Raw genomic sequence first — 22,971 nt, forward strand, 5'->3', positions numbered from 1 at the left:
TCATTTGGTCACTTACAGTAATGTGCAATGGGCAGCTTTCTTGTGTGCTTTGTGGTTTTATTTTGTTTGTGTATGCTGAATGAAAGGCTGTGTGTGTGTGTGTGTGTGTGTGTGCGTGCGAGAGTGAGAAAAAAGGTGTGTGTGTGTTCAGGTGAGACAGCAGGAAAGACTGTGGGTTTGCCTTTCATGCGCCTGTGAAATGTGTGCTCCCGTCTTTGATTACAGCATGACAAAGAAAATCACTAAGTGCTTGATCATCGCTCGCACTCACCATGGAGGACTTGAAATGGAGCCTTTATTCTGTCTCTCTCCCTCCGTCTGTCTGTCTCTCTCTCTTCTCTGTCAGCGTGCTGCATTTCAGATCTTATTCTGCTGACATGGGCTTGCCTCGCTCTGATTTATTTATTTATTTTTAGTGTGTGTGTGTGCACAGCACCACCGCCGTCGCTCAGAGCAGCTTTGCATGTTTCCATGCTTCTTCTTCGCTGTCGGCTCAGTAATCAAAGTGCACAGAGACGGTCAGGGATGTCAAAAAGTGTCTGGCTGTGACCGACCGTGCACTTTGGTTGATATGTTGTTGGCTTTTAAAATATTATTATTATAATGCTGTATGCCTACAAGTGCATTGAGTTTTAAAAGGCTTGGACCTGTTATTCTATAGCATGAATTTATTATTGAATATTGACTTATATCCAGTGATAATTATAGTCTAGATCTGGCCTTAAAGAGCATTTTCCTGCCCTGCCCTTTCAGAGTCCTTCGAGAAGCAAGTCTCAGCACTGGGTAGCCATTTTGAAAAGCCTCTGTACAGTTGTTTATTGCTATCATCTAAATGAAAGCCGAGAGAAGGTTATAGTTCTGTCTGTGCACAGTTTCACAACGTTACAGCTTTGCTAATGGCTCAGTGCTGACACAACTTCTCACATGATCTGTGCTCTTCTCGTTTCAGCACAGCCAATTCATGATACAGTATTACAGTGCATCTTTGCTAAGATAATGAGTATGAGATGTGCTTTTCTTATATGAAACTTAAACATGATTGGCTAATGTATTTTCCATTTTGTCAGTTGATTGGCTCTGCTGGGGCAGCAGCGGGATAACCGCCACCTTTGCTTTTACAGAATCCTTTTAGAGATTATTGAAGGATTCTTTGAGGCTACGTCTGTTTCCTGTAATGTCTCTAGGCACATTCCCAATGGTAATTTAGCCTTTGTCTCCAAGAGGGACCTAGATGAGTGTCCTGTGTACAAAAAAAAGTTGCAAAAAATCTTCGCAAGGTTGTTCTATATTTTAGCAACCAGTTTCTCTGATTTTAGTTTGCCTTTAAAGTCTAAATGGATTAAATTGAGACTTCTTTAAGATAAAATGGCTATAAATCCTGAGCCATTACTTGAGGTAAGATTATATGTATTAAAATGTCTAATCTCAGTTTTTTTTCTTCATGCCAACCCATCCATCCTAGCTATGAATGACCTGCTTCAAACCATGGCAATGGCAGGCGGTCCTGAGGCTCAGTGGGCGGGCAGCAGTGAGAATCTAGACGGGGCTGAAGCCGGAGATGCCAACATGACGGGCAGCAGCAGGCGCAGCGGGCAGCGCATGAAGGAACTCGCCTTTTCCACCAATGCCATTGATTGTGCCACCCTCACCCTGCCTAGTTCAAGTCACAGTAGAGCCAAGCACAGGCTTCAGGTCAAAGGTCAGGATGCCAGTTTGTGGAAATACATTGTGTTAATGTCCTCATTGCATTTAGTTGACGAAATTTGTTCAGAACAGAGTGAAAAGAAGCCGTAGCATGACTGCCCTCTTTATCTCAACAGACAATGCCTCCTGCGAGGATGTCGCCGGCTCATTGGAGGATCCCAAGAGTCAAGGTAGAGTAAAGCTTCACACGACATCAGCATGAAACTGTGTCAAAGAGAAGCGCCTGCAGTCTCTCAGCACCAGGCTGGAATCTAATGGTCCCTTAAACAAGAAATGAGGGGGGAAAAAAACGGGTCATGTCCTCAGGAGTCCCACTGATAATCTTTGGGCTGCCTTCCTGCACTTTGATTAAGCTTGATTTAGAGTTAGATGGGAGCAAAAGAGACGGGGAGAGGGAGACAGATCAGCCTTTGCTGAAAGCAGGATTGACTTTAATACAGGCGCTAGGGTGTTATCCAGGGCAGTTAATCTGGATCCAGGCAACACTTGATCAGGTCTGTGTCGCTTTAATGTAGATGACCCAGTTGCTAAACAGCCACAAAACTACTGGCACACATTCCTTAAGTTAGGTCTACAGATAGCTTTCTCTTGTTGTGTTTAAGTGCTGCAAACATCTGCACTTTTGATGGTCAATAAACTGGTTCCACAGGATATTGTTCCCAGAATGCATTCTCACTGTAATGGTTGGAGAAGGACGCCCAGTCTCACTCACACACCGGATGTTGCTCAGAATGTATGAGCCATTAGGTCATCGGATGTTGTAGACACTAATGGTAGTTTCAGACGTGTATTGATTTTTTTCCCTCCTCCTCCAGACAGTGTAAATAATTTTTTTTGTTTCCACCTGCATTTCATGAAACTTTATTATTTTTGAGCAGTATTGAGTTGTCATGTTACCCTTTAGGTGTGTTGCATTGTATTTTTTTTGTTTGTTATCAGGCTCACAGGGGTATATATCTCCCTGCCATTTGCGTCGTTGTGCTGTTGGTCTGAGCGCTGTGTGCAGAGTGTCCTGTAACATCTGTAGTAAGTGACAGTTACTCGGGACTGAGGATCACTGTGGGGCCACAAGCAATCCGCTGGTTTCTGACTCTGATACTGATCTGTAACATTGGGGTTGATTTGAAATTCTAATTTGGTGTCAAGCATGTCGTGAAAACCGGTTTGAGATGATTTCACGGTCACTGGTTTTCAGTTGGGGCTGTCCCTGTCAGCACTGGAAAGAGCAAGTTCATGTTGTCTTCACACCTTTCCTTTTATTCTTTGTCTTCCTTCTCAGTTCCTAACATGGCCTGTCATTTCCTCTTTAATTACTAACAGACTCACACTTGTATCGTCAGTCACTTCCCCTTTATTGGTGGGAAATCGGTCCATATATTTGGGTGTCCCTGCCCTCTGTCAGTAGTTCCTTTGTTTATTGAATGGACATATTGGGGCTGCAGCCTGGCATTGAGCCACCTTTCCTGTCCCTCTGCCTGGCATGTGCCATCTGCTCCCCCAGCAGGAGACGTTCTGTCAGGGTGTTGGCGTCCGTATACGTGTTACTCCTCGCGTTGGTGCATGTTGGTGTGGATACATGTAAGCGTGTACAGATATAAATCCTAACTGTGAATGTATGTGTGCATGTGTCTTACCTCTTGTCCCTTACCCAGCCTCCAGACCCTCCAGTCTTCATAGCAACAGGACCACCAGTAGTAATAGTAACAATAACTCCCACCTCACTTCTCCTCTGGAGGGCAAAGGTATGCTCCTCCTTTCCTCTTCCTCTGCTCCTATCCACTTATTACTCTTGTCTTTTTCTTTTGCTCCCTTTCATCTCGTTTCTCTCATCATTTCTCAAAAAATTACTTTTTTTTTCTCGCGCAAAAATGTGATCAAGTTGGTTTGGTTCAACTTTAAGCCGTTCTCTTTTCTTCATTGGGTAGAAAGCAATAAGTCATGATGGTAATAAAATTAGATCTGAGTAAAATTATGAGATTGTTTTTTTCAATATAATGCTTTTTAAATTGCATGGTGTGTTCTGAAAGTGTGGGGTAGTCTGATCACTACTAATGCAATCAGAAATCTTGTAATCCATGCCTCCCCTCGTCCTGCAGGCACATTGAACGGCAGTCTGAGCAGGCCTCACAGCGAGAGCAGCGGCGAGTTCAGCCTGAGTCTGGACCAGGAGGTGTGGTCAAGCAGCGGCAGCAGCCCCGTCCAGCAGCCCACCTCCTCACGCTCCTCCCACCAGAGCCCCCTGCAGCTGCGCAGATCTCTTGACCCATCCACCGCCGCGGGCAGCGCGGTCCAGTCCCAGATCAGGAAGACGGGATCCCCAGGGAGCGAGGTGCTTTCCCTGCAGCAGTTCCTGGATGAGGGTACTGATCCTGCAGAGGTGAGGCCTGAAATTATGCTATAAGTGCTGTTCTTAGATTTATTGGATTACAGCCTACATATGAAGTGGACTAAAATCGAACATGTTCTTCTTTATTAGTCAGTTCACATAACATTTGGAGTTGGACGTGAATTGTTTCCATTGTTATTTGTTCTGTCCTTAATGCTTTTTGCTATCTTTTGTAGTCTGGCAGTCAGGAGAACCTCACTGTAGACTCTCCTCGCCTCTCCACCTCCTCTGAGCACGGCCAGAAAGAACGCACTGTCACAAAGGGCCGGGGCATACTGCGCTCGTCCAGCGGGAAGGCAGCACCAGTCAGCGCTGACCGGCCTCCGAGGTCTTCCGGACAACCAGGACGCCCTTCCCTGCGGAAGGCTGAGAGCACACGGGTGAAAGGCTCCGCCCCGATCCGCCTGTCTTCACAGGGCAAAGCGACCTCTGTCTCCGAACGGCTCGATTCAGCCTCCTCCACCCTGCCCCGGGCCAGCAGTGTCATCTCCACCGCTGAAGGTACCACACGGCGTACCAGCATCCACGACCTGCTGTCCAAGGACAACCGGCAACCCGTTTCGGTTGACGCTCCTGCCGCTGCTGCTTCCACCAGGGCTGGGCTACGCTCGCAGCCCACACCCAGTGAGTACCACCCCAACAGCACCAACCTTAAGGGACCCCTCACCACCATCACCCCCATGCCCAAGTCAGTCAGCTTACCTTGCCATAGCTCGGAGGACCCCGACCTCTCCACCCTTGAGTCTTTCCTCGGCCCTTCCTTCACTGTAGAATCTGTATTCATGGACTCCATCTTTAGTGAGTCAGCAGACAAAAACCTCCCCTTCCTTTCTCTTAACCCCACCTTAGTCAGCAACATCAGCGGGCCTCCTGTTACAAATAAGACCCACCCTCCTCCTGTGCCGCACCACATTCGCACCCAAAACCAGACCCCCCACAGCCAATCAAACGGCCAGGTGAGATCCAGCGAGGGTGTTGATCAGAGTTGTGTAAATAATCCGGATCAGTCACTGAGCCCAGAGGAGAGGGAGTCTCTGTGGTATGAGTACGGCTGTATCTAGATGACGGGGAGGTTTCTGGTTTGCTGATTTTAATACTTGACTTGAAGAGGGAGGAACAAAAGGATGGATAAAGAGCAAAGCCATTTCCTCTGCATGTATTCGTCAGAGTACTGTCTGTCTCTGTGTGGTGTATGTGGGTCATTTTTCCCTGTTTGCTATGGTGCTGATTGGTGACTTTAATTTTTAATATTTTTTAACCCCCATTTTCTTTTCTATGATGCGGGACTTTGACTGTTCTTCCGTCCAATACCCTTTCACACATTGTTTTTACCTCATCAGATAAGTTTTACCTGGCTAACATTATACTATTATCTGCTGCAGTGAGGTGATACATTTTAACTTGGGAATGAGAAGAAATAGAGAATTATCTAAAGCTTTCATGTGAGGCCAGAACACACCGAGCAAGTCGGTTCAAGTCACACCAGGAATCATAAAAACAGCAGGAAAAGCATTTTTTGATAATGAGCATAATGAACAAAGCATTCTGGGGCAATTTCTACATAGTAAAGTCAGATAATAGGTTCACTTTGCATTTTCAGTTTATTATGGTGATTCTTGGCAAGTCCCACTTTTCACCTCCTAAATTGCATGGCTTTGTTTTGTCTGTTTGACCTGAAACTTTCATTTGGATTGCTGTGATCAAAATGGTTTTCATCAGTTTGTTTCTTATGATGGTGTGTGCTGTTTGTTTTTTGTTTTTTACATTTGATATCTTTTCTGTTTTTCTTTGCTGTGTACACGTTCACTGGAGTGTTTGCTCCCCTCTGCAAATGGATTAATATGATCTGGTGGATCTAAGCTGACCTCCTGGGCTGGTGACAAAATGATGAAGCTTCATTCCCAAAACAATCAGGGCGGCATTTTTAGTTTGAAACGTGAAAGTTGACGGAGAGGACACAGAATACATCATGGCAATAGTGATTTGGTTATGCGCAGTTTATGATTGTTTGGGGGTATTTTAATTATTTTTTTAGAACGTGGAGTTGATACTGTAAGTTGATTCATTTGAGGTTGTTTTGTGAATGAAGCGAACATCATTCCTTTTGGTATTTTCTCCTGACACGCCACAAGTTGGATAACTTGAGGTGATATTTGAGACTGACCTATCTTGTATAGACTGCTATCATTAAGTTATAATCAAAGACGAGCACTACATATTGTGCCAATACTAGTTGAATTGCCTGTATCTACGTCCTTATTTATTTCTGCTTTTGTACTCTTTAGTTGCTGTTTTGAAGTTGCTATATTGTATTTATCTTGATTCAAAGTATCCGCAGGTATGAAGTAAATGAAAATGGTCTGTCATCACTCTGCAGATGTAACATAAGCGTTGCCTTTGTCCTACAGATGTGGAGGGCAGAAAGTCTAAAAGCAGGAGCGGGGAGCCGCAGCAAAGCTGCTAAACCCTGTCCCCCCCACCCTCGTCTGTCTGCTACCATGCTGTGAGCGCGTGGTGAGTGAGCGAGCGGGAGGAAAAGGGGGAGGGGGGTGGAGGGTGGGGTCAGTCTTGTCTCCATGGGAACCTAAAACATGGTGTAACAGATGTCGTCCATCCTGCTGTGCGCTTGCTTTCCCCTGCTTCTCTAAGCTGTTACCCTCTCCCTCACTGTCCTGTCCATCCCCTCACTGTCACTGTGGTGCCAAACGCCTGTTCAAGGAGCCTGATGAGACCCGTCTGCATGGCATATGGGCCATTTTACCATGTAGCTCTCAGTGTATGCTGCTTCCCCCCCCCCCTTGGATCTCAAATCCCTCGACAAGACGAGCCATTCGGCTCCAGCAGCTCACCGTTTCCCACTCCTTCATAAAGCATCTCATGCTGTTGGCGACTGCTGAGTGAAGAAGTCGGTGTTTGCAGGCTGCTTATTGTTGCTGCATGGCTTTGGTGTAGCGCTCAAATCCTTCCCTCTTGCATGTAGATCCAGGCGTCCTTCTGTGTTCCCTTGTCACGTCTCTGTCTTTGCTGGTACAGCTTCTGATCTCTAACTTTCTCCTTTGTCTGTTTTCCATCTCCTTTCCTTCTTTTATTTTTCTCAACTTTCTTGTCATCTTTCTTTTCCTATTCTCTCTACTCCTCTTTGCTTGCTTGGGACTCAGAGAAAGGTGGCCTTGGAGCTGTGTGTCTGAAGCCTAGTAGGGTGAATCTGCTGAGACCGTCTACAGTGAGAAAAGATTGTAAAAGCCTGTCTCCCCCCCCCCCCCCCCCCTTTTTTTTTTTTTTTTAACCCAGGACACTTCAGTAGAGAAAAGTGGCTTCCTTCTCTGTTTTCTTCTTTCTTCCTTGAATCAAGGAAACAACTTAAAATTATTAGAAAATGTTACAGTGACAGTTTTTATTTGTTTTCTTTCCACTAAGACTCCGATGGCAGATTGCACTGCCACGTGTCCTTCAGTGTGACGGACAGTTAGACATGCACTAGTCTCTGTGGACTAAAATTAAAGTGCCAGTGTTCACACAACAGCCAACAGGGCAACCTTGAACCAGTGAGACAGACCTTCTTCTGCCCAGTGCCATGGTCATAAAACATTTTGTAACTGGGCAGAACGCACAAACAAAGACAACATGAAGCATGTCCGAAGAATCACAATCTGCATGGAGCAATCAATCAATCATCCCGCTTCCTTTATCCAATCAAAGAGAACAGTGTTCAATGGAAACATGCCAGGATGCCAAATGGACTCGGACAGGAAGCCATGACAGCTTGATTGAGTGAAGGTAGTGTGAGAGAGAAGTAGAGACTTATCATGGGAGTGTTTCAGGTCACCTATAAGGCAGAGACACACCCTGAGAAAAACCCTACATGTAGTTCATCTTCACTCTTCATTTTCATTTCACCAAATGGCACTGAAGCATCTCATTTATCACTTCCATTGCTGCTCTAATCCAGAGAATAACTGTAAAAGCACATAGTCTTTACATTCTAAAAAGAGACTCCGTAAGGAAGCGTTTAATAAATCTGTCTGAAGTATAGGTGACCTGCGACCTGCCCAGTGCAAACGGAGCATGTGCAGACTTCTGTTGTGTTGAACATGTTGGCAGTGATGAGACCCAGTGTTTTCCTCCTTTTCCACTTTTACATGAATTCATTTGATGTAATTAAAATTCATCAAGACTACCTGTGTGCGCTCTTGGTTTATTGTGTGTGCATGTATATATAGTCGGGGTACTCTGTTATGAGAGTGTAGTCTAATACAACAGCGCTGCAGTGCTAATCGTGTTGGAGTTCTATTTGAGCTGCTGTTTGTGGTCCTTTCCTTTTTCAAAGGTGAAAAACACAGCAACTCAAATGTAGTTCTTGCAGTACTTGGTTGTTTATCTTACTGCTGAATTACTCTCGATTTCTGCATTATTACATTTTAGCAGAATTGGTGTGTGAGTAACTTTACACAGTCAGATTTAAATACCCCAAATATGTATAAAATAACCAGTGCAATAGCTGGTGTAGTGTAACGTTAATTTGTAACTTTAGCAGATACGCATAGTTAAAAGTTAATGCAGTCTAGTACTGAAGTGCTGCAATAAATTTTACCATCATGATGTAGGCATGAAGGGAATAATTACGTAACAGACTTTGTTATAAAATACCCATTAATTGATAAAATGACGAGAAAGGAAGGGCTGCCTTTATATAGAGGAGAGATATTAACGTCTTCACATTCAGCCAACTTCAAACCATCAAGTCAGCGATGGAATCGAACCTCATCCAGGCTCACTGATGGGAGAAGGATGACCAGGAGTCAGAGGTATGGTTCTTAAAGGCAAGTTGCGTATTTTCTGCTGCAAGCAGTAGTTAAAATGTTCTGCAGCGTGCTTGCAAATGATCCCTTCTTACTTATACTGATCATTAAAAAAAAAAAAGCCTCTAATTTTCTCTGAAAATAGAACATTGTGTTTGTCTCCCAGGGCCCATTTAACTTTAAAATATGCATGAAGACTGGACTTTGTTCCCTAATAGGCACATGGGAGGCGATGTAGGCTGAATAAAGGGGTGTTTGGTGCACCCTAGAAGTGGGTTTTGGTACAGAAATGGATGAACCAATATATTCTGTGTAATTTCATGTTACCTTTAACTACCAACATACCTTAGAGTGGGTTGGGTAATGAACACATTTTAACCACGTACATTAAAACCCAATGTAAGTAACTTGCTTTAATCTCATTGCAGGCATAGTTTTCTCCACAGTTATATATTAACATTGTTTATATTGCAAATTTTTTTACATTAACAGTAAAGCTTTGAATAAAAAAAAACACACTTTTTTTTTTTATGTATGTTTATTAACTGTATGGTCATGCAAAAATCCAGCATCCAATTGAAACTCTGACATATGTTTCCCCCTTTTTTTTTTTTTTTTTATTTTTTTTTTTTATTGTAAGGTTACAATGCAATAAATTCACTTTCAAGGGGCACATAAAAGCTAAGGCTTTTGCTAATCTTTTATGCATTTTAAAGCGATTTAACATCACTTGATTTTAACATCTCAGCCTTTTCATAACCTTGAGGATGCAAATAACATAGGTTTCAATTTCTTTATCAAGTAAACAGTGAAAAATTACCAGAAAGTAGACATGCATATTTCTTCCATTTGTAAAACTGCATATATAGTGTTGCTGTTAAAGATTGTGGTTTTTAAATTATCCTCTTTAAACATCTGTTTTAAGCATTTCACAAATCTTTTCAGCTCCTCGGTTCACTCGGGTAAACTCTTAACACATTTCAAACATTTGCCAAAGTATTTGGAGAACCTGACTGCTGAACACAATAGGACTTTTAAAAGAATTCAAATGCAGGAAAGCTACTTAAAGTATAGGGAATCATTATTCTCTTATATGCATTTGGTGCTTTTTCCAAAGTTAATCTGTGCCCTAAAGTGATCAAGCAGCTGATTTATCCAACAGCTGACATCAGCCAAGGCGAAATACGGATTATATGTGGTGTGACAGAAACTGGAAAACGGAGAAACCAAAACTAGATCTTCCGGTCTTTATTATTCTAGGTAAGGGTTCAAAAATTGAACGACTCACAGGTAAGTTTATACTTAACGTCGAGAAAAAGATTCTTTGAAACTGCATGAATTATAAAATTTGGACCATGTTAATTAAAGTTGCTTTGTGAAAGTGGATATTTCTAAAATCATCTTACGCACTGTTTAGATCCATCGTAACTTGCTACTAGCAGTCCCTGTCTTGGCTTGTTGTTGCCGCCATCTGCAATTAAGCAAAACACGAGAAATATCTAATTTTTAAGGTTAATTATGATCAAAGAAAGTGGAGATGAAATTTAAAGTGTATATTTTTTTCTCTTTTTTACTAAACACACCCAATTCAAAGTAACCAGGTAAGCATATGCACAACCCAAAATCTCATGCTCTTAGCTCTGGTTCATGTAAGTTAATATTTTATGCACAAAACTCTGGATGAGCATAGAAGCTCTAGCCACTTCCTGTTCAAACCTTCTGTTTGTGAGGGGCAGCCAATCAGGAAAAAAAGCTACCTCCTAAGACCCGAACTCTTCCACGACATGCATTTTTAATTTCTCTTTGATATTTGGGCATATTGGGGCCCGATGAATGTAAAAAACAAAGAATTACCAGATTTTTTTTTTTTAACCTTATTTTTGTTTTTAAGAAAAGTAAGAGCAATTTTGATAGAACAGTAGCAGTATAATGTCCTCATAAGTGGATATCAGGCCCATGTAGAGCAAAATTGAGTATTTTAGTCTAAATAACCCAAAATGTGTTGTCCACATATGTGGACGCCAGGTCCTAGGAGGTTAAAGAAGGGGGACAGGACAGAATTGTTTTAAGTTGAATAATAAAGTCAGTAAAAGTCCAAGAATAAAAAATATGGAGTTGCAACAGGATACAGATGGATCTGCACACCACCTGTGTGACTAAAGTCGTGAGCAGACTCACTGTAAGGTCACAAACGTTGACGAATCACTGTTAACGTTTAACTGAAAACTTATTTGTTAAGCCTGTGCAGCTCACATATTAACATCAATGATGGCTCACTTCCAGCCTAACAAAATCAGACCAGAGGTGAGTGCAAGGGCCCTAAAATAGTCAAAACTTAAAGGAATTCAGCCTTTAATATTTTTGGTTTTGCCTGAGCTTTCTCGGCTACAGCATATCAAAATATTTGAGTCTAGTTTGGTTTTGTCATAATTGACGTCAACTGTCCAAATACTCTGGCAAACTCTGTTAAATTCCCCTCCTTCTAAGATAGTCGTTAAAGTCTAACTGTATTTTCCCCATTCCATTTAAACATTCTCATAAGCGTGGAAACGAGCGCACACACATACATACACGCACGGACACACACAATGAAAGAAAAGCATCTCATCAATTTGTGGTATCAACAAACAACTGAGCACAAATGGAACTACTGAACCATACAAAACATCACATAGTTTCAGTACTGGTTTTACAACACTTCATTGTGGTGCAAAAAGTGGGAGGAGACACAGTTTTCATGGCATGTCAGATATGTCCACAGCACAGGCGCTTGATACAGTAGGGTGGGGCTCACATATGATTTAAATGTATTTACTTTTTCTTTTTTCTACAGTCTGTTTACTGTGTTAGCGCACAGATATGTGATGGTCCGAAGCATCGATGTGGTTTCTGCTCCTAGGTGACCACCAGCAACAGGACGGGTGGTGCATGAGTTACTATTAAGCGGTGCCGCACGGGACGGGACAGGACAGATAGCAAGCCTCACCCCTCCACTGGTACAAAGTCACACACTCACAAAGTTTCTACGACACAGTGCTGCAAAGTTTAACCACTGAAACACAGATATGTTATTTTTTTGTCCTCTTAAAAGGCAGAATCTTTGATCTCATGTGCTTTCATGATGTGAATTCCAAAAATATTTAACAAGAAGAAATCTTTATCCCAACATTTCAGCATTCGGTGTGTGCAGTGATCTGTGTGTGAGGGGATGAATCTCCATTCAATTCAAACCCTTAATATTTTTAACCTCTGCATAAAACAAATGGAAAATATCAAAGATTAGATCAAAACACTAACAGCTACAACATTTACAACAGAATCTGACAAAAAAACAAAACTAAACGGGGCCAAATTCACTGACTGCAGTTGATCAGCGAAGGTCCCAGAGCCCTCTAGCCAGTGTAGCCCTCTTCCCATCGTGCCTTTTTTAAAATTTCCTCCTGTCCGTTCCTTCGGCTGCATTCCTTTTTAAACATGCTTTTTTTTTAAAAAAAAAAATAATGCCAGGACTTCACACAGAAGTACAGCAAGCCAAGACTGACAATATACAAATTATTTCAAGAACACAATCAGAACAAGAGACAGGCATAAGGGTGACATCATCATCATCACACGTCATGGTGCTACTAAGATGGTAGTAAGGGCTGGTTAGCGAAGGTCACGACAAATGTGGAGATTGTAAAAGGGAAGGAATGATGAAAGTAGAGTGGCAGAGGTAGGGTGAAAGGGAAGGATTTTGGCAAGCATAACCTGAAGTTGCAGAAAGGTTCACTCCCTCAGAAGAGCGACCACAACAGCATCGAGTCTTAAGTGTCTGTGCAAAAACAGTACAGGCCATCAGAGAGTTAAGATAAATCATGCTTCACATCAAATACACACACACACACACACACACACACACACACACACACACACACACACACACACACACACACACACAGACACACACACACACACAGACAAACAAAACTAAACTAAAGAAAAAAAAACTAAAGAGTTAGATTGAGAGCATCCATGCTTTCAGACCAGGTAGTTTAGAGACGTGAGGAGCTTTAGACTTTGACCAATGGCGCTGCCTAGTGTTCCAATGCACACAGTGCAGGGCAGACTGATGGAGGCCTTCTGCAACTTCAGGATGAGCTGGCCTGGATGCTGTGTCTAAAGCTCAGGAGAGGCTCCACCTCAAAGGCTGGAGCACAGGGACTTTGTGTGTGTGTGCATGCATGTTGTATGTGAATATGTTTATATTTACAACACGGGACCAAATAAAACGGGGGGAAAAAAAGCCGAAAACACCATCACACTCATCTTCAGCTCCCCTACCTACACCTCAGAAGTAAATCATGCCTCCACCCCCTTTCGTCCTATATAAATATCCATTTATACACAATTCTGTTAAATAAAACCCCTCTTGATTAAAAATGATTTTTTCCAACACAAAATACTTTAAAACAGTATCCCTCATTCAGGAGATAAAACATTTTTCAGAATTCATATTACAAAAAGACAAAATAAAAATAAAGGTCCCTTCAGTAACACCTGAACCCCCTTAAAACATCGTGTGCAGATACTCAAATCTGACACTTAAATCTGGTGTTAAATTCTAATATTAGTTGCTCCCGTTCCCATAAACCCCACCCACAAATACCTTACAACTCTAAAACGACTGGATTAAAACAGACGCTCTGAACAGAAATCACTTTTTCCCCAGACGTCCTCGCTGCCCCGGTCTCTGTGCGAAGTGTACTTATTTTTCATTTGTTATACATAATTTTGAACATGTTAATACTTTTCCACGTGGCAGACGAACAAAGAGTGGGGAAATGAAGGCCATGGGAGAAAAGGATCGGGACAGCATCACCCCTGTGTTGCCACCAGAAGCATGCACCATCTGCAAAAAGGGGCTGACATCAGCTGGGCCCCAACATCATCTAGCTAGGGTTGGACTGGATTGGTGTTGGTCGGTGTGGTCGGTCATTCAGTCGAGCTTTTAAGATATGCTTTTTTTATTTTTTTTTATTGTTTTTTGGTTTGTGGCTTTTTTTTCTCTTTTTTTTTTTTTTAAATTGTAAGGTATGTTTCCACATTTTGTGTTTTCCAAGCAGCCTCTTCCTGGGCAGGATCCAGACACCGCTCCGACCACGGAGAATAAATGCTCCCAATAGCTTTAGACTTCAGGCAAAGCTGGAAAAAGGAGAGCACTGCGGTTAGTGAGTAAGTTGTCTCAGGGTTAAGGATGAGAACTAAAGGACACAGAGCTTATGCTTTCCCACTGAGCCTGAGATCTGTGGACTCTTTTAAAAAGCAGGTTAAAAACTAAACTTTTTAAACTATATTTTCTATCTCCTTGTCTTTGTTTTTAGCTATTTTCTGTGATAGTTATCTTGAAAAGTGCCACATAAATAAACTAAGAATATTTTACTGTGTTATGGATCCTTCTCCGCTTCCACAGCTGGTGGACTGAATGCAGTGGGGAACACAGGGCATCCCGTGTAAAAAGCCCCTTAATTTTTCTATTAAACTGACTTGTTTTCACCATTGTCTAAATACAGTAAAAGGAATATCACTCTGCTTTTACGCTCATTCACTTATACATATTGCATTACTTATACATATTACAGGGATAACTCAGTAGGTAGAGTGGTCGGCTTCCAATCCACTGACTGGCTACCCTGAGGTACCCCCGAGCAAGGTACACTGGCTGCCCACTGCTTCACTGAGTGAATGGGTTAAATGCAGAGAGGAATTTCCCCACAATAAAGTATTATCATTATTATTATATTGATGGACAACATGCTTCATATTGTATGCGACTCAGCTCTTTGCCTAATAACACTGTTTACTCAACAACTCTTAATATCTCTGATTACAATGAGTACCTTTAAACTCTGATGGATATCATTAAACTGTCACACAGGCCTGTTTCTCTAATGTGCTACTAGAGTTTTAGGTGATCTAGCTTTAGCCGATGCTGTTGAAATTTTATACACAAAAACCAAAATAATGGAGTATCAGTTGTAGAAGTTGCCTAGTGACAGAAATAAAGTAGTTTGAATTAAAGTTGAATGCTAAAGTGTGTGATAATGTAGATGGGAGATGGACAAAAAGATTTCAGTGCTCTAAGTATTAAAAATTGCAATTTAGATTGATGCTGCACACCAAAAATCATTAAAGAACCCAATAACCTGTGCGAAGACATTTTGCAGTCCACATTAATGCTTTTATGCGGCATTGAACTGTTATTGCACCTTTCAGGCTGTCGTATTGAGGTGGTGGCATCACCTTACCTGGGCCTGAGTTCTCAGTTCACTGCAGGGGTGCAGCTGGTGCCCCTGAGCAGTGGAAGTGCACATTGAGCCATTTGGCGTCACGGCGATGCCACACACGAGTCTCCTCAGACTGGCAAGAACGCGGCCGTCCCTGACCGTCGATGTACTGCGTCAGACGAATGTAGGCGATGCAGGCGGCATCCTCGCCGATCAGATGGACATGGGGGTTGAGGATGGTGGTGTGCACCGGTTTGCTGTTTTTACTCAGAACTATGATGGAAAAATGCAAAATGCATTAACTAAATATGTAAAGGTAGAATTGGCACATTGTAGTGTTTATGGCTTTAATGTCCCAGCTGCATTTATTCCATATATTTTTATTAATTTAATATTTTCTTTAATTCACTGGATTCACCACTTCAAAACACTGATGATCTGCTAGATTTTAGATTGTAAATTGGACAAAAAATGTTGTTATTAATTAAAAGAAAAGAGGAAAAAAAGGAAGAAAAGTTTGCAGATTCTACAACTTTAAAAATTAATTGCGGTCTTAAATTAGAGGGTAGAGAGATGCAACATGTTTGGTTACATTTGACCATTAAATGAAAACTTTAATAAATGAACATATCACTGTAGGCTAAACTCTTGTTAGCAAATGCCAACTATATTGCCCCTGTGGATTCAAAGGGCTCAAGAACTGAAGGAATAATCCACTAAATCAAGTAACTTACGATTCTCAAAATAGAACTTGTGAAAGTCCATTCCCTCGACCAAGTTTCCGAGGGCCTCCGGTTCAAAAGAAGTTAATCCTGGATCACAGATTCTCCTGTGAGGAAAAAGCAATCAAGAGAATCCTCACGTGAACAATGACAAAGAGCAAAATCTGACCAAAAAATAAAAGGAGAAATTCATAGTAATCTACAGCACTGTGAAAAAGTCCTGAGCTGTCTCTAATTTCTTGCTAGGAAAATGGGCTCAATCTTTTACATGTTTAAACATGTACATAAATGCAGCATATAAGGCAGAAACAGATTTTATATAAGCTTGAACAACCTAAAGTTAATATTTGGTATGACCACCTTTACTCTTTAACATAGCCTGAACTTTTATGCAAGCTTTCTTGCAATTTCTCCTGGAATAGTTCTCCAGGCATCTTGAAGGAAATTTAGGGCTCTTCTTTGGATGTTGGCTGCCTTTTGTACCTTTCTCTGTCAAGGTGATCCCAAACTGCTTCAGTGATGTTGAGGTCCAGGCTCTGGGGAGGCCAATCCATGGCTGATAGTGCTTCATAGTTTTTTCTATTCAGGTATGCTTTTACTGCACTGACAGTGCAAATGAAGCTGTCGCCAATCAGATACTTTCCCGATGGTAATACATGGTAAATCAGATTCTGATGGCCTCACTATTGAACCTTTTTCCTAACCTCCTCCATTCATTTTGATGACAAGTTGAACCAATTTGGATTCATAATGCCATAAAAGCTATTGGCACTGACTTTTAGCCCAGTTCTTGTGAAATTTGGCATTCAGCAGCCTTTTCTTCCAATTTCTCTTAGGTAAGAATGGCTTCTTACAGCCATCCTTTCATTTAAACCATTACAGATGAGGCATCTCTCAGGTTCTGTGTCAGGTCTTTCAAATACTGTTCATCTCTTGTAGATACATTTTTAAGTTTGCCACTTCTTGTTTTTGTCCAACACTTATCAATCTTTTATGGACACACTGCACACCCTTCTGAGATGCAACACATTTGCAGCTAATAGCTCTTTGTGCTAATAGTTCTTTTTTTATTCTTGTGTAACTATGTTATTGATGCCATTTTCCTTAAATTCAACACAAGAAATGGGAACAAACTGTATTTTTGTCACCTGCTGCTAGAAACAAAGTGCCTAAAGATAAAATTTTCAGGTGGTTCTCTGCTAAGTTGTCTGTGTAGACACTTTATATGTGAATGATTCACAAGTGAGTGTTAAGTGGCTTAATACAGCAAGGAAAACCCCCCCCACCCCCCAAAACATTCCTTTCAAAATGGTCACATACTGGACTGAAAAAAGCATCTAAGCTTTGAAAGACCTCGAGACAGCCTGGAGAACTATTGCTCAATTAGTGGTACTAGCTCAGAACTTTAGCACAGAGCTATAAGAGCACTTGAACACTGATGACACACAAAATTCTATTGATTTATATATATAAACTTACGTGTAAGCCTCAAAATCGCCATTGTTGATGGCTTCAATCAGCTGTTCAGTCATCTTTATTATCTCCTGTTTACGAGCTGCAAGCAGAGAGAGGAGGAGGGGGTGGGAAGAAGAGGGCGGGCACACAAAAGAGGTCACAGATTGTCAGGGATCATTTGGAGGCTGAACATGCACATCCATGCCGCATGCTTTCCCTCAACTTACTGCCTGACATTTGAAATAAGCTCTACACACGGGAACACCGCCTCTGGTATAAATGACAGTGACATTTAAGGTCACCCAAACACATCACACACTTCAATACTGAACACAGAATCAAGAGTATTTGAAGCTGTATGCAATGTTCAACAGGCCACTGAACCCTGAAATCTCTAAAACAAACACCTAAACTAACTTCTCTTGACTGAAGGAATTCCAAAAATATTTCACAAACAAAACCGATCATTTACTACAGTTTTTGAATTTGAGAGCACAAAAAAATACTGCAGGAGAAGGTTAATCATCGTCAAAAACACCAGTTATTAAACTGAATCTGTAGCAGAGATGATCACAAAGCCACTAACTCCATGTACGCACTCACAGCGTAACCAGCAGAGATTTTCACACACCAGACTTTATGGATTCTCATGTTGTAAATGACATCAGCTAACATGCAGCAGCTAAGCCAGAACGTTCAGCAAAACTCAGACCTGCATGTCCATAAAGTCTTCTGTCAACAAATGACGCACAGTTTGAACAAAAGGCTTTCGGAGCCTTTGCACAAACACACCAAAACCTGCCTGTCACTTACTCTGCTGCAGGTTGCTGCTGCCTGTGGGGGGTGAAAGAGTGAACTCTGCTGCAGGACACGAGCTCTGAGCTGGGCTGGGCTGAGCTACAGGAACACTGGGGCTGCTAACAGCCTCCTGGAGGGGAGCAGCTGCAGGTAGATACAGTCATCCCGGTAAAATAAGGTTATATACATCAGCGGTCCCCAACCCCCGGGCCTCGGACCGGTACCGATCCGTGAGTCGTTTGGTACCGGGCCGCGAGAGTTGAGGCTCAGGTGTGAAATGTATAGTTTTCAGGGTTTTTATCGGTTTTCAGCGTTATTTTGTTATTGTTTACTCGGTTTTCCTTGGTCTTTTCACGTGTGTTATGAATAAATTTTATTTTTTTCTGTACCGGTACTATTTTATTTTGTTGTATTTATCCGCGACACCTTAAAGGCCGGTCCATAAAAATATTGTCGGGCATAAACCGGTCCGTGGCGCAAAAAAGGTTGGGGACCGCTGATATACATGACTTTGCAATATATGAAATAGTGGGTTGAAGAAGTTGGATACAGATATAGTACAGAAGGGAAGCAGTAAACTGTAGTTATATTAGAGCACCAGTAGATGGCAGCACAGTAGGGCTGGAAATGGTACAAGCGCCGGTGATGGCTCGAACAGCTAATATTCCTATTCATGTGTCGCTGTTTTACCACCATAATGTCTTGTGTTGCTTGTTTTATTTTGGTCTTGAAATATTGTTGTCTGGTGCGACAGGAAAAGGCCAGAAAGGTCAGAGCTGAAAGGCGAATCGGGTGAACTGCAGCTGACTTACAGGTGAGTGGTGGGCACTGAGGAGACGGGGTCTGCGCCTGCTCCTGCTCCTCAATAGTGCTGGACTGTGTTAACCCTGCACTGTCTGTACTGGTAGAGTCACTGGTGGCTGCTGCTCTCATCACAGGACACACATACAAACAAACATACAGAAACATGCTGATTGGCAGGCCACAGGATGTTCCTAAAATCTGATAGGAACTCATCATTTGTCCATTAATCCACCTTAAACTCACTGGCTGCCAGTATCAATCACATCTTTGAAAGGTATGCAATTTTAAGCCTCACGTAAACCAAAGGAAAGCAGCAAATCATCAAGTTTATTGAATGCTATTCTGCAAAATGACTTCTCTATAAGCTGGCTAAATGTTTTGGCACTACAAGCTATTGCTGCGCATATTATCACACAGCGCAAGATAAAAAGAGTGACACAAAGAGCTGATCTGCAACATAGAAACCAGCTGCACAAACCAGAAACTACAAAGAAACACAAGCTGGACATGACACACGCGCTACACTTGTGCTCTGAAGTGAGCGCGCTTTCAGCATTAAGACACAGCAGCCTGATGTCTAATTTCAGAGATTAATTTTGAAATGAGAAAGATCACACACAACACAACCTTCAACAACTGAATTTATTACTGGCCTCAAATGTGCAGCAAATACAAGTCCAGGACAAAATGGCATAAGATTCTGCAGCAACGGTTTAATTACAGTTGGTTTTAGGAGACTGCAGCACAACTAAGTTTAAAGTGAAGAGTTTTAGTTCATCGTGTTGCAGAAGATTGGAAATCTGAACACAATCTGCTTGATATATCTTATTTGTTCTTTATCTTTAAGGCCTTTCCTGTTTTCTTCTTTTCTTACTGTTCACTTGAAGCACTTAAAACCACAAGTCAATTTTACCATAGTCACACATCACTTTATTCTACGTATTTACGCATTTCTATTCTATTCATTCTATTCACAACTCCAGCCAATTTAATATGCGTGTCCTTGTCCGGATTACCAGATGGAAACACAGCAAGAGCCCGGAGATTCAACCCCAGAATGTTCTTGCTGTGAAGGGATGGTGCAAACCACTGCGCACAACCTGAAGATTTAACATCCAGAGTAGACAAAAGAGCTAACACTAATCAAGCAGATTCTTTCATCCAACAAATTATAAAAGCATTCAAACTCAGAGAAAGACAATAGAGACACGATAAACAAAGGCGTCTTGATTGCATGTTAGTAATGATGCTTTTTAAGATCAAGTGGTAGTAAATCCATGAACATCGCCTTAAGTAACAGGATTAACTCCTTTCTGGTAAGCTGCAGGTAGCTCTGTGCTACTTCATTCAACTGAGAAACCTTAAAAGGTCATCCCTGAGGCTGAAGATGGCTTAATTAAAGGCTTAAGTGGTGTTTGATGGCAGCATACACACACTCACGCAAACAACAATCGAAATGAGGCAAAGATACCGTCACGTGGAACACACAACAGTAAGCTTCGGAGGTGTCATTACCAAGGGATCCTTTGTTTGGACTTATTCAGATGATGATGTAATTACTGTAAGAGCAGAATACTCCTGTTCTCTACACACAGCAGTGTTTACTCTCAGTCATTCTTCCTAATCCCTGCCGCAGATCCATGAGGTACTGCTCACCAAAGCCATGGCTTTCACTTTCTAATACAACTGTGATTAAAAGTCACAACGGGCAGAACTTTAAAGTGATTACAGCATCTTTCAAAACATTTGCAGATAATCTTCCAGAAAAGACAAAAAAATTACTTTGAAGTAATTAACGTTCGTTTCATTTGTTGTTTGTAGAACAATCTATCCCAAAAAACTGGTAGGACTGCAAACCTTCATCCTGCTTTGATATTTAACTTTCTTATAGCTCAGTCACTTAAGTAAAAATATGAACCTTGCAACTAAGAAGAAAAAAAGAAAGATGGTTCATTGCACTGAATTTTATTTGGCAACTGATTACCCGGTCACCTGGTGGGATGCTTCTGACTCGACTGCAATCCTTCTCAGGACAGATTAGTAAATGTTTGTATATAATTTCCATCTGATTCACAAACAAACATTGTCATCAATCTGAGTCAGTCAGCATCAATGACCACAACTCGTCTGCGGCAAGGACCCAAATCAACTGGTTGCCAAATGGTTGTATTCTGGTTATAATGCTTTATAAAAGCAAGGTTGCAGTTAAATATCTGTCCTGGAGCAATACATCTCTCTTTATGGAGAAATCTTCTGAGTATAAGTAGTTAATGTGAATTTCTGTGTGTAGGAAGCAACAGATTTGTGCTGACTTGTCACCGTTAACTCCCATATCCTCACAAGCAGACTGCATTTAATTGCCAACCTGACATTATTCAATCAGGACTGACTCCTTTGTCATTTCATTGCCGTTCTGATACCCCAAAGTTTCTTTGACGACTGCAACTGACTAGTCACACACCTGGTCCCCGTCTTATAGCATCTATTTCAACGCCAACAAGATCACAAGTTCACATGCTTGCAATATTTTTGGTCATTTTCCCTAGCGTGAGTGCAGCATTGAGGACAAGGCTCACCCATTAGGCCCTCCTACAGGAATTAGTCGAGACAACAGAAAAAGCATATTATCTGGCATAGCAGTACTGTTTAAGTCAGTAAACATGCACAGTACAGCGTTCAGACGTAGCGTTTCTTTCCTGCAATGCTCCTCCAACTCCAAAACGTACTGACTATCCCAGCCTGAAGTGCTCTGACAGAAGCTCTTTGTAGTGGAAAAGCAGAGTTGACAGATTCCTGAAAGCTCTACCAAGAGGACATGCATCACCTTAACATAAAGCGAGGAAATAAATATTTTGTCATTTTTTTTAAATCTATCTGATCTGGATTGGATGCAAAGTGAACCAATGCATGCAGAGTAGGTGAAAGTTGGACAAGTACCTTTCCTACCTTTCATCTCCTCCTCTTCTATGTTATTACAGCTCTCAGTGGAGCCCTGTCAAACACAAAGGGGTGAGACAAAAAGAGAGGTGGATGGAGAGAGGAGGAGTGGGTGGAAGAGGAAAAAGTTGGATAAGGGAGAGGTGGACAATCATCTTTTAATTTGTAGCTGAGACAGGTTTGGGATGCTTTAGACGCCTATAAAAACACAGAGACAACCTGATGGACAGATGGACGGGTACATGACTCCCTCCCAGGAGCACAAACCAGCCAGAACAGCAGCGAAGAGAAGCGCAGAGAGCCACACATTACGGCAACGTGTGGGAGCAGTTTAAAATGAATTTTTAACAGGAAGGCATGTGTAAGATTAGTGCAGAACCGCTTCTCGAGAGGAAACATGCCCATGTGGCAACGTGAGAAAAGTTTCAGTGTACAGGAAATAGTGCAACACCATCAGCATTTGAATATGTAGTGACACTGGTATTTAACAAACGTGTGTGCACCAACACAACAGTGAAAGCTGTGCGGCACTTGGTTCCTGTTTTAGTAGCGAGTCTGTTTGTGCTGCTTTTAAAGACAGTGCGTGTAGGATTTTCTCTTTCACATAAAGAGTAGTAGTAGGGTACCATGAGTATTTGCAAGTTTGGAAAAGGCAATGAAAAGTTTGTAGTCTGTCAATATCAGCTGCTCTGAGGGGACAAAACCTGAGGATCAACTAAACCATCTCAAAGGGAAGCAGATTGAAAATAATAATAAAAAAAACTATGAAAATATCAAAGGTTGTATTCCTGTGTTCTTACATAAGCAGAATATCACCTTAAACATGAAGTGTATAATCATTTTAATGGTGGTGTATGCAGAAATATTAGAGAAAATCCTCCACGAGTGTTAGTAGTAGTGGCTTGAGGCTGGAGTAGAAGCAGCTTACCTTGGTGCCGTCTGCTGGGTTGTGTACAACAGTTGTCTGGGCTTCCTGGGGGGAGGTAGGAGACACTTTACCATGCAGGGAGTGTATGACAGGGAGGGGGTGGGCACCAGCAAAAGATGCCAGGGAATATCATGACGACAGACGCATGAGGGCACACCAAAACAAAGCACAG

At 41.9% G+C, this 22,971-nt stretch overlaps 2 protein-coding genes across 37 annotated transcripts in view; one reads left to right on the forward strand and one right to left on the reverse strand.

Moving 5' to 3' along the window:
* The window catches only part of ccdc88ab (coiled-coil and HOOK domain protein 88ab), a 68,253-nt gene extending 55,446 nt beyond the window's left edge, over positions 1-12,807 (forward strand). For 3 of the 6 annotated variants that reach the window (XM_084948231.1, XM_084948230.1, XM_084948229.1), the window contains 5 exons: positions 1,463-1,699; positions 1,821-1,874; positions 3,357-3,446; positions 3,801-4,081; positions 4,267-6,598. In XM_084948231.1, the coding sequence (XP_084804357.1) occupies positions 1,463-1,699; positions 1,821-1,874; positions 3,357-3,446; positions 3,801-4,081; positions 4,267-5,151 (1,547 nt within the window). In that variant the 3' untranslated portion in view covers positions 5,152-6,598. Of the gene's footprint in view, positions 1-1,462; positions 1,700-1,820; positions 1,875-2,643; positions 2,731-3,356; positions 3,447-3,800; positions 4,082-4,266; positions 6,605-7,248 lie in introns of those variants that run through there. The other 3 variants (XR_014801927.1, XM_084948234.1, XM_084948232.1) reach the window with 3 other exon arrangements.
* Positions 12,380-22,971, reverse strand: part of camk2g2 (calcium/calmodulin-dependent protein kinase (CaM kinase) II gamma 2) — an 80,762-nt gene continuing 70,170 nt past the window's right edge. For 6 of the 31 annotated variants that reach the window (XM_084948238.1, XM_084948241.1, XM_084948235.1 and 3 more), the window contains 7 exons: positions 22,800-22,844; positions 21,881-21,926; positions 18,146-18,274; positions 17,357-17,432; positions 15,890-15,984; positions 15,177-15,428; positions 12,380-14,073 (listed from right to left, as the gene is read on the reverse strand). In XM_084948238.1, the coding sequence (XP_084804364.1) occupies positions 15,196-15,428; positions 15,890-15,984; positions 17,357-17,432; positions 18,146-18,274; positions 21,881-21,926; positions 22,800-22,844 (624 nt within the window). In that variant the 3' untranslated portion in view covers positions 12,380-14,073; positions 15,177-15,195. Of the gene's footprint in view, positions 14,074-15,176; positions 15,429-15,889; positions 15,985-17,356; positions 17,433-18,145; positions 18,275-18,942; positions 19,054-21,871; positions 21,927-22,799; positions 22,845-22,971 lie in introns of all 31 variants that reach the window. The other 25 variants (XM_084948254.1, XM_084948244.1, XM_084948262.1 and 22 more) reach the window with 6 other exon arrangements.

This window comes from Perissodus microlepis, chromosome 13 (assembly GCF_051167445.1).
Source record: "Perissodus microlepis isolate ML-2025 ecotype Zambia chromosome 13, ASM5116744v1, whole genome shotgun sequence".
Taxonomy (NCBI): Eukaryota; Metazoa; Chordata; class Actinopteri; order Cichliformes; family Cichlidae; genus Perissodus; species Perissodus microlepis.